The 12,098-nt window shown below is 37.6% G+C and overlaps 1 protein-coding gene across 2 annotated transcripts; it reads left to right on the top strand.

The window, feature by feature from the left end:
• Positions 1 to 265: 265 nt before the first annotated feature.
• On the top strand, positions 266 to 11,487 carry CREBRF (CREB3 regulatory factor). 2 transcript variants are annotated; one of them, XM_009580313.1, is made up of 9 exons: positions 266 to 444; positions 1,425 to 1,550; positions 2,404 to 3,487; positions 4,014 to 4,115; positions 7,806 to 8,000; positions 9,906 to 10,095; positions 10,530 to 10,603; positions 11,008 to 11,130; positions 11,372 to 11,487. In XM_009580313.1, exons 1-9 carry the CDS (start codon positions 436 to 438, stop codon positions 11,485 to 11,487), a joined length of 2,019 nt encoding a protein of 672 aa, XP_009578608.1. In that variant the 5' UTR covers positions 266 to 435. The 2 variants fall into 2 exon arrangements, with proteins under 2 accessions (XP_009578608.1, XP_009578609.1); XM_009580314.1 differs by lacking the exon at positions 4,014 to 4,115.
• The last annotated feature ends 611 nt before the right edge of the window (positions 11,488 to 12,098 follow it).

Below are 12,098 nucleotides of genomic sequence, written 5' to 3'. Positions count from 1 at the left end.
TAGAGCTTGTGGTCTCGGTAGCGAGGAAAAAAGGCAACAAAATGTAACTCAGCCAAAAAGATTTTTGCAGGAACTCTGTTCTGTAGCATCTGTGGCTTTTCATTCGTTGAAAGATGGCAGGGGAAGAAAATTGCTATATATTCCAGCATGAGGAATAATCACTTTTTAGGGGAAATTTTTGTCTTTACTTCACTTTTTTTAAGCACTACCTTTTTGGTGAAGGATTACTTACCTTCTTGGGGGTTTGCTGTGTTTGTTCTACACAGAAGCCTACAAATAGAAGAGGTCCATCAGGGTGAACCAAAGTTAACCTAAGGAAAAATTTCATTGCATGGATTGTGTAAACTCACCGAGACTGAAGTAAAGCTGGAAAGGAATCTACAAGTGAATAAAACAAGAAGTTTGGAATTGGATTTGGGGAATCTGGGCTTGGAAATGCCTCAGGTAAGTCTGTTACGATTTTATTTGCTTCTGTAAATAATTTTGCTTCCTTATTTTTAAAAAAAAAAAAGTAAGTTTAAGAGCAGATTTGACTGGCATTAGCAGGGAGAATTTATAAGAGATTAAATGGTGTATATTTTTTAGGGTCCTAGTAGTGTCTATGGTGGAAGCTATGTTGCTGCTCTTGGTACTGTATTTGTTCACACAGCAAGATTCAGCAGAGTTGTCGTCTTGATGAGGGTGGATGCCTGGAGAGCAGCCTTTTATTACTGCAGTGATTCACACATCAGCACACTGAATGACTTTCAGCAGTACAGTGTTTCTCCCTTCCCAACCCTTAGGGCAAGTGTGTCTAGAAGAGAAATAGAGGTTTGGAATTAAATGTAGCAGAATGCCTTGCTGCCCATTCCCTGCATGCCCAGTCATCCTGCATAATGTTTTTTTGCAAAGTTCCACTTCGTTCTCGAGAGATACAACACTCTTGACTTAGTTGTAATAAATTTTGCTTTTGTTACAATCTCAGGTGAAAGTTTTATGGGTTCTAAAACCAGTCGACACTTCTTTAGTACAAAATGGTTTGTATTAGGGTGAAGGCCCTGCAATTGTGTAGTGCCTATTGATACTCGCAGATCTTGCCAGTACTCACTCTCCTCTTCTACAAATGCTAACATATCCCTAAACTTGGCAAACGCATCAGAATTTCAAACCAACAAAAAAGAATGAATGAGCAATGCTCTTGCAGCTATATGATGAATACAAATGTGTCCTTTGATTAGAGCGCTGCATGTTGTTAGCAGCTCTTAAAGCATTTTTCTCGCTCTGAGAAATGAGATGCTTATCTGTGTGGATAAGAACCTTCCAGATGCAAGTATAGCACAAGTTCAGAGATTTGGATGAAATGGCAATACTCCTTATGTTTTGTTGAAGAAAAGAATATGTCTTTTTATAGCATGCTTCAAATCTCAGTATCAATTTTGTTGTAGCCCAGTGTGAGTGGAATGGACCCTCCTTTTGGGGACGCCTTTCGGAGCCATGTGTTTTCAGAGCAGACTCTGATGAGCACGGATCTCTTGGCAAGCAGTTCAGATCCAGACTTCATGTATGAACTGGTAGGTCATCTTTCCGTGTGTGTACATAACTTCCTCTCCTTGACTAATACCCTGAGTTCGTGTAGTAATAAAGGGGTATTTGTTCAAGAATGCTAGAAGATTATTCATTACTGCTAGCTACTGATTAGGGAAGAGCCTAACTGCTTGTCCAGCAAATGTGATGCTTCCTCAATAGACGCTTGTTAAAGCTGGCCATCAGGAGAGGCTTGATATACAAGTCTCAAATAGAGCTGTGTTGACGTTACGTAATGGTGCTTGAGACTCTTTGTTACAATCTTTTCTGCAAGAGCAGCTATATGCTACTTCACCCAAGCTGTGAATGCAGAGAAAGCAAAATAAAAGTTGACTCATGAGCTACTTATACTAGCATTCTTTTTTTTTTTTCCCCCTGCATCAAAGGAGAAAGGTAGCTCATAGTTGTTAATTGATCATGTTAGAATGAGTTTTCCAGGTAAACTTGAGCATATTCTGTTAAGCACGCAGCAAAGATTGACCTAGGTTAATAGAGACTAGAAAAGTTTGCCTGTGGTATCTTTCATATTGTAAATACACGGATATTGGTACTAGTCTAGTTCCTGATGACCAGATGAATCTGCAATAGCAGAAAAAGAATCCAGCAGCATTTGACTTGTATCTTTAGCAATCTCTTCAGAAGGATCTGCTGCTGAAGCATGGAAGGTGGACTTCATTCTGACGCTCAAAAGAAGCTTTTAGTTGGAAGTTGAGGTATCTTCATATGTTATCAGTCTTTTGCACTTCACTGGAGTTAAGCTCACCATACTAGGTTAAGTAGAGGACAGAGATGATTGATACTTTTCTTGTATTAATTTTTAACTTGTCTTATTATGCACAGGACAGAGAAATGGACTATCAGCAAAGCTCCAGAGACAACTTACTTTCAATGGAGGACTGCAAAGACCTTGAGAACTTGGAGTCTTTTACAGACATCCTGGACAAAGAAGCTGCTCTCACCTCAAAGTGGGAGCAGTGGGACACCTACTGTGAAGACTTAACTAAGTACACTAAATTAACCAGCTGTGACATCTGGGGAACAAAAGAGGTGGATTACCTGGGCCTTGATGACTTTTCAAGCCCATACCAAGATGAAGAGGTGATAAGCAAAACACCGACACTGGCTCAGCTTAACAGTGAGGACTCCCAACCTGTTTCTGATTCACTCTATTACCCTGATTTGCTCTTTAGTGTAAAACAAAACCCTTTAAATTCTTTGTTACCTGCCAAAAAAATTGCAACCAGAGCAGCAGCCCCAGTCTGTTCCTCCAAGAATGTTCAGGCTGAGGCACCTTTGTCAGACTGTGTTCAGAAGGCAAGCAAACCTGCAACTCAGCCTGCTTCCAGTACACAAATCATGGTGAAGACCAATGTGTACAATAATGAAAAGGTGAACATTCATGTTGAATGTAAAGACTATGTTAAAAAGGCAAAAGTAAAGATCAATCCTTTACCACAGAGCAGACCAGTGCTGAGCCAGACACATGCTGATGCAGCAAAGGAAAACACCTGCTATTGTGGTGCTGTAGCAAAGAGACAAGAAAGAAAAGGAATAGAATCCCCACATAGTCACAGTACGCCTCCTATTTTGCCTTTTAAAGAGACTCAAGAACTGCTCCTCAGTCCACCGCAGGAAACCCCAGGGCTTATTGTGGGGGAGAGCAGTCTTTCTGCCAGCACATCGGTGTCAGATTCTTCGCAGAAGAAAGAAGAGCACAACTATTCTCTTTTTGTAACAGACAGTTTGGGTGAACAGTCAGCCAAAGGAGACCCTGAGGAAGATGAGGATGATGAGGACGATATTGAAGATGAGGACCATGATGAAGGATTTGGCAGTGAGCACGAGCTCTCTGAAAATGATGATGAGGAAGAAGATTATGAGGATGATAAAGATGACGACATTAGCGATACTTTCTCAGAACCAGGTACCAGCAATGTTGGGCTTTGTTAAGAGGGAGGTTAACGGATTTGTCTGCCAAGTGGGAAAGAATGCTTTTGAGTGCTTTATAGTTACAGATGAGCAACACTGTTCTTAAATTATGATCTTTCATCCCAGATTTTCTAAGTGCTTTGCAAAATTAAATTAATGAGAGCTATATAAGGTCTCTGTTGCCCTGTTTCGAGAAAAACTGCATAAATGGTGGTCATGCAACAAAAATAATAATAGAGAATACAGGAAACCTAGCTTGTAGCTAAGATCATAGAGCAACTACCTGCAATTGTTGTCGTCTTTTTTCGTGGCTTGATGATAGGATGTGCAGAGCTTTCTAGTCCTTCAGTAGGTTGCTTTGTATTTATCCAGAGTTGTGTCTCTTGATAGCTGGTATGAAGTCATAGCCTGAGTGAAATAATTTCATAATTACTTAAGTCCTACTGTAGGTACAGTTTTCCACAGAATCCAAAGAATACCTACCACTGAAACTAATAGAACTGTTTCTTGGTGGTTTTCAGCAGTAACACTTAGTGAGTCTTCAAAGGATACTGAATTCCTCTCTTCTGCATGTAGAAATGGAGCCTTAACAAGAGAAATAAGAACTAACCTTCACCTAGAAGGTAACAAAGCGGTAACGTTGTGTAAAAATAAAATCTGAAGGGAAAGGGACAGGACTGTAACCAAGTATTAGTTTCATTATAGAAAGTATTACAATATTCACATTTTATAAGTGCTTTGTAGCAGAGTATAAGAATTAAGGTATTCAGACATTTGGCAATATGTAACTTCGGGGGCGGGGGGAAGCAGCTGAAATTTTGCCTTTTTAAAAACAGCAGCTTCCCTAAAGCTTGTCAGTGTTTGTCATAATGAACTCTCAGATTAAATTATTTTCTAAGTAGATTTTCTGAGTTGGTATTAAACTTGTTAAGCATTATGCCCTTTATGTTACTTTTACATGTACATAACACATTTTTATTAGCATTTTAAAACCTCTTCCTCCCTTCTGAATTGAACTCCCTCTACTTTCTGGGGCTTTGAGTAGCTATTACAGCTCTGTAATGATTGCTGTACTGCACAGTGCTTCACAGCCCACGGAGGCATGTTGCACAGAAAGCCTGGTAACCCTGAAGAAGACATGTCATATTAAAATGCTGGGATTTCAGCTGGTGGAATTATATTAACTATTTGCCGTTTGTTCAAATTTTACTGCTAAGCAATCGCTCTCGCCTTCTAAATACAACTACATCGTGCAGTACAGTAACTGAGGACCTTGGCTTATACAAGCTTCCTAGAACTTTAAGTGAATGAAGCCATTCACCTCGAGTATGGTGATACGAAAAGTGTCACCATATGTTTTGATTATATTAGAAGGTATTTTAATTATGTCACTCTTGTACTTTGTGTTGCTTTTTTACCTTTGAAGTAAAGGTAAATACTGTGGATAAAGTTTCTAAAGGCATGGCACAGGAAGATTTAACCTTCCATAGTACTGAAACCAAAATCAGTTGATAAATTTAGAGTGAAGATGTAATTTACTGAAAGGACAAAGACTTATTAGTTATTGCTGACCCTCTGATGTATTTTATACACAGTTTGCTTTTGTTTATTCTTCTTCACATATGTTTTTGGAGTGCATGAAATGCTTTCTTAAAGTGTTGTCTGAGGAAATACTTAGATATAGTGAACTTCAGGAACTTCGAGAAATAGCTAGGAATCTGACTGGCTGTCAGGCAAGTTTGGGCAACAATGTTTTTAGTATCACCATGATACAGATTTAGCAATTTTGGTTACCTGCAAAGGTAATTTATTATGGGAATTATCAGCCCAGGCCTTTTCTAGCACTTCAACTTTTTTTGCCAGTACTAGTGTGTTTTACCTATCTCATTTAATAGAAATATTTGTAAATGACTGCTTCTCCCATCAAGTAGTCAAGAGATTCCAGAAATGGGAGATGCAACAACAGATTCAGTTTTCAGTAGCACTGGAAAAGAAATAGCTGAAAGGGAAAAGTGCTTATAGAGACATGGAGATTGTTTAAAGAAGTTGCATTGCATCTATTCTGAGCACCTGGACCATCAGCTGGGGGAAAACAGACTCATAAATGGTTTGACAGAAGTCAGTATGATTAAATGGTAAAGAGAAGGGTTTTTCTGGTTTTGTTTTGGTGAGGTTATTTTTGCTTTTAATCTGGTAAGATGCAGAAGTCATGTCTATCCTGTTCTCTGTTTTACTTAATTTAACCCTGGTGAATTTAAACCTAAAACCATAGTAAGGGGTGCAAACAGAGATTTTTAGGAGGGACTTGCGAAGGGCTTGAAAGGTAAGTACAAGAACCCTTTCAGATTTCTTAGAAGCCTGCCAAAGAAAGTGAGACTGCTATATGATCTTTGCTAAGAGGAGAATTCAAGGAAGATGAATACAGTGCAGAAGAGCTAAACAGATTTGTTGCACTCCTGTATGTTACGGACTAGGTTAGGACATTGTGCACTAGATTATTCTATGTAACTTTAAAATGATAGCAGGTCAATGTTAGAGTTGCAAGGCAGGATGCATTAAGTCAACATAATTTAAGTTGCTAACTTAATTATAGTTTAAATAAGCAAACAGGAAGTCTTCATTTTAACCTTGTACATTTGTACGCATCAGCTCTAAAAGAGATCTGTTTTCATCAGTTGGCTTAATTCTGTGTTATCATGAAGATGGGCTAAATTTATACATATCTGTATAATGAGTTACATAGCTTGACATGTTTTTTCAAGTGGAAGGTAAGTGGGTTTTTTGAGAGTATTTTGATACTTATGTCAAACAGCGTTTGGATAAAATGGAAGTACAGTTAAAAATATTTTTGGTATTTGAACTATATTTAATGTAAATGGTCGTAATAATTTTGGCTATACAAGAAAAAATGTTTTATAAAGCATGTTTCATTGTTTGATTTGCCTTTAAAATACTGTCTTTTTAATAAACTAGAGAATCAAAGTAAATGAGTTGATGAAATTATTAGAAACGGAACTTTAGAACTGATTTCATCCTTCTGCGCACCTAACTTTTATTAATACTTTGGGTTATGAGGTGAGAGTCAGACCAAAGCAAGAAAGTTTGTTTTTCCTCTTTCGACTGGCTTTTCAAGTGCAAACAGACTAATTGAATGGACTGTTTTAAAAAGAAGTAAGTGATCTTTGTGCTACTGTTAAAAGATGAAGCAGAGCTCAAGCATATGGGGTCAAGGCTTGTTAAGCTTGCAGTCTGTTCAGTGGTTGGCTTTTCTTTAAGCTTCATCGGTGTATATGATGTTTTGAAATGCATTCTTTTTTTAAGTAAATGTAAACTCTTATATAGCATTTTAGTACAAAAGGCGATGCAGTGGTTTGAGTTTTTTTAACCTTAGTGTAGGTTGTCTTTATTTTCTAAAGCACACGTAGGATTTTAAAAACTGGTTTGTGTTTACATAATTATGGTATAAATATTTATGCAGTGTGGATAGTGGCATTACAGTTTCAGTGTACTTCACGAACAGTTCATCATATCAAGTGCATCATAATATACCTCTAAAATATTGTGTAGCTTTACTGTGGATCATTTCTCTTCATCCCACTAAAGAGATGAGGAAGAGATTCAACAGCTTGTGTCCAGATCCCTTCAATTTAGATGGTCTTTTCTTACGGGCTTTAGGTCATTGTCCTGATAACAGAGCCCCCTTCCTCTAGTCTAATAGAGGTGGGTGGTTTGATTTATTTCCCGAAGGTATTCAAACTCAAGGAAGAGCATGAATTGGACTCAATGATCCTAATGGGTCCCTTCCAACTCAGGATATTCTGTAACTGAGTAATTTTGCTTTTTTTATTAGTGTTTTGCTAATCCATCTTTATTATCTGCTTCTCTTTCCATGCTTTTTGATTAGACATTAACTAAAATGTGGAGGCGAGTTAGGATTATGTTCCTGCAAATTCATGGAGAAAATTGTAACGATGGAAGAACACTCTCCAACAGCTGTTGTCTGTACTTTGCAGTGGTGGGATTGTGGGGGAGAAGAGCAATAGAGTTTAAGGGGCCAGAGAACATAAAGGGGCTTTCAATGCATAAATAATTTGTCTCTTTTCAACTAATAAAGCACCATCAGTGGTTCAATGTCTATCCCTGGATTTAAAGCAAGTACCCAGTAGTAGTTGACGCTGAAAACGAAGTCTGTTAGATAATGTAAAACAGGCCTCGTCTGTGGTTTTGCTCTTGACTTGAATACTCAGCCCACCATTAAAGGGCTAGAAACAGTTTTGTCAACATTATATAAACAATGCAATGCATCCTTTTAGGGTATGAAAATGATTCTGTGGAGGATCTAAAAGAAATGACGGCAATATCCTCTCGGAAAAGAGGCAAGCGAAGATACTTCTGGGAGTACAGCGAACAACTAACACCATCACAACAAGAAAGAATGCTGAGGCCATCTGAGTGGAATCGAGATACATTACCAAGTAACATGTATCAGAAGAATGGTCTCCATCATGGTAAGAATAAATTCCTAGTTACAAATGAACGTCTTTCATTCTGACACCTTCAGTAGCCAAACTCCCATACTTGCAAGCGCTGAGAAGTTGTGTTTTGGCCATGAAAATAAATGATTAAAACACTGCAAGTCTGTTGCTCAATTAGCAGAGTTCTGCACAGTATCCAAGGAAGGCACAGTGAACACACAGTAGTAACTTTCAGTGTGGTTTCTTCCAGAGGAAGGTGGATGAATTGAGAATTGTAACTTCCAAGGGCTTTCAGTGGAAACCAAGAGTTCAAAATTTTTTCAGTGCGATACTGTAAACATATTGGATGGGTCGCTTGACAGATATTTGCTCCTCGTAGCTGTTAGTTTCAGTCTTGCTTGTGTTAGAAGTAAGCTTGAAGTTATCTGAGATACGAAGTTCACATTAACTGCAGTATGAACTAAAAGACAAGCAATAAGGCGTAACTGTCTCTTTTTGTTCCTCCCTACTTGTTTCTCCCACCTATGTGAATGCAGCACAGTGAAGCAGTTACGCTTCTGTGAATAGACTATTTCTTTAAAATACCCTCTTAGAAACTTAAACCAATTGGTCTAATAACTGTGCTTTATTCCCGTAACTTTTTGATTAGCAATTTGCTCTACTGCACACATGACTAACATCACCCAGAACAAACCACTCTTAGGACTAATGTTTGTTTTCTTGTCACAGGACCTCTTTGGTAGGCTGCTCCATTTGATTCTGGCTTTCAAGGAGAAAATGAAACCAGCTTCCCTGGTTGTAATGTTAACGTTCCCTTACAGTTGAAAATTACTATCTTTAACATGGCAGTTTACCTTCTGTTAAACGAAAAGATTTTTTTTGTTGTTGTTACTTGTAGATTTATTCAGGGAAGAAAACTTTTTTTTCCCCATTTCCTTAGTTTTTATATGCTTATTTATCTTGAAGTGAAACATCAGTACCTAAAGTCCCTATCACTGCTCCTTATGAAGGCTTATATCCATACTTGTTATTAAACAACAAATAACCAAACATGCCTCGAGGACTTGGTCCCACCAGACACTTGGAGGAGCAAGTGACCTTTAAGTCAGGTGTGTATGCAAGGAATTTATGGGATCAAACACTACTTAACATCCAGAAGCTATAGGATATAAAACATGCAGGATTTTTTTATTTTCACATACAGACACGTACCAAGATCATCTAGTATGTCAGATAAATCATGCTAAATTATCAGCTTTCTAATAAATATTTTTGGAGCAGATTTTGTTATTAGCGTTTTCATGCAAGTGTCTGTAAAAACTGGCATTTTTAATAGAAATCTAGAAAAAGACACACAGCAGTGGCAGAGAATCTTAAGGAAAAGATTTTGACTTGAATATGTGTATTTCCTCCGGAAAACCAGATCTTAAATAGCTTCAAATACATATAAAAGGGGTTGACTAGCCTTTATATGGATCATTTAAGTTCAGTATCACTGAAGATGGTTTCAGTACCTTTACTCTTTCTTAATACAGAACTTCAGCAATAAGATTATTTAGGAATTTAATCAGCTTGAGCATGCAAGAGGATATATTGGCTAAACACATGAGTTAGCAAGTTACATTTGAGGCAAAACAGCTGGGTTGGAACTTGTGACATACATTCTTCAGCACAGTTGTGTGTATACTGTCTATCACATCCAGTAGCCTGGCCAGCAGTATTTGCTCTTATCTGATCTGGATATGAATTGTACAAAGCAGCTTGTCTGGAAATGTTCTTTCTATTGTGAAAGGCTACATGATTCCAGTCCATTCTCTTGTAATGAACAAAGGGACTGAAACTGCACCCAAAAAAATACTTATATTTAAGAGGTTTTTTCACAGATTTGTGTATGTATTGTGTCACTTCCCAACCCAATTTTCTGCATATTTTAAACAGGAAAATATGCAGCAAAGAAGTCACGGAGGACTGATGTAGAAGACCTGACTCCCAACCCCAGAAAACTTCTACAGATTGGTAATGAACTGAGGAAGCTGAATAAGGTGATCAGTGACCTGACGCCAGTCAGTGAACTTCCCTTAACTGCCAGACCAAGGTCAAGAAAAGAAAAGAACAAGCTGGCTTCCAGGTATATATTAGATAACACTACATGGATGAGTAAATTTGGATTGCTACAACTGTACGATTAAGATCTAACTAATTTTTGCCTCAAGAGATCCTGCTTCTGCAATGGGCTAATTACCCGTTTATCAAAAAGCGGGGCAACTGGTACTTCGGAGATGTAGTTTGCCCGTTCCCTAGATAACGATGTATTTCCACTGGAAGCTGGCTTGCTTAGCTGCAGGGCAAATGATTGATACAGTAATAAAATCCATAAGTGTTAAATGTAAGCAAATCTAGGTAGCAGAGTGCTTTCAGCAAAGGTGAGTGACTAGATAGATGATTTTGTACGTCACAGCACTGGGAGTATTGGTTGATAAGTTCGTGTGGCAAACAAACAGATGCTCTTAGTATTCTGGAATTTTTGTTAGTGTTCTAATTCTTCCCCTCTTCTTACTATAGGGCTTGTAGACTAAAAAAGAAAGCCCAGTATGAAGCCAATAAAGTAAAACTCTGGGGTCTCAACACGGAATATGGTAAATACAACTCTTCACATCTTAATTTTTCTTTTGTTCAGACAAGTCTGTGTTTTGCATCATCATGTAACCTGGGTCATACCTGGCAGTTTATAGAGAAAACAGGGTTGGTACAAACCCAACAATTTTGTTGGTCCAAAAACAGTCCACTCCATGATGTGTACATAAATTGGGTTACCTGCAGTGTTGAGCTACTTTACAGATGTAAATTATGTAAATGTATGCATGTAATGTCCATATTTTTGAAAATATGTTTACAGATGTAAACTATTACATCTTAATTTTACAGTAAGTGTGATGTGACACCTTTGACACTTACAGATAACAGTGTGTGGACAACTGTGGATCTCTTTTGCTCCAGGGGGAATGTGCTGTAAATCTAATCCAGGTTTTTTTCTTTGCAGATAATTTGCTGTTTGTGATCAACTCCATTAAACAAGAAATAGTTAATCGGGTGCAGGTACCTAAAGATGACAGAGGAGTCAACATGGAACAAAAGTTGAACGTACTTATTAAAGACACTCTTGGTAAGCAGTAAACTTCATGTATTTGCATGTCTGTGAAGAGACATATAATCTATGATGCGTTAGATTGCAAACAATTTCTAGAATAGAGAAAAGGAAGAAGCGCTTCCTAATTTCAGTTGTCTATGTCTTTTGGTTGGTTACTAACCAAAGTGTTCCTTGGCTTTGTATTACTTACAGGGATGTAGAAATACCTTCAATGAATAGTAACCTTAAAGCACATTTTCTTACCCTCCCTTTTTAGGACTACCTGTAGCTGGACAGACATCAGAATTTGTGAATCAAGTTTTAGAGAAGACTGCAGAAGGAGACCCCACCGGTGGCCTTGTAGGGCTACGAATACCAATGTCAAAAGTTTAAGACATGATTTCAGCTGTTCTCATTGGTCAGATTCTACCTGTGTTGTCAAGTACTTCATTGTAAATTGCATTCTGGTCTGCATGTCAGTTTAGCATTATGTAAACACCTACAATTAGGTTCCATTGTTTTTAAGTAACAATGTAGTAAAACAAATCAAAGCATGATATAAAATGCTTAATAGCATTTTTGGAGCATAAACCAGATAGTTTCAAAGCTGCTTTAAGCTTAAATACAGAGATGAGGATTCTTTTTAAAATTATCTAGGACCAGAATATATCACTTTTGTTTTAGAAGCAAAACCATGGTTTTGCTAGTAAAAATTTTTAGCATATGCCAGACATTGTGACAGGTTTATGCTCCAAGTAAAATAAGAGGAAGCGTTTTTTTTGGTAAAGCTGTCAATTTAGGGAATTTTTTTTTCTTTTTTTTTTTAATAATTGGATTTTCTTTTGTTCTTTTAAAAAACAGTAAGCTTTCTTTGCAACCATTAACTTGTACATAGCACACGTGGCAGTAGAGCTAGTGTGCCATATAAGACTTTAATTTTCTGAGCTTAATATAGTATTTAAATGTCTGTGCAAGCAAGAGAAAAAAAGTATATTCTTTGTGCC

Source organism: Fulmarus glacialis, unplaced genomic scaffold, assembly GCF_000690835.1.
Source record: "Fulmarus glacialis isolate BGI_N327 unplaced genomic scaffold, ASM69083v1 scaffold32596, whole genome shotgun sequence".
Taxonomy (NCBI): Eukaryota; Metazoa; Chordata; class Aves; order Procellariiformes; family Procellariidae; genus Fulmarus; species Fulmarus glacialis.
This window is presented reverse-complemented; position numbering and strand designations above follow the sequence as displayed.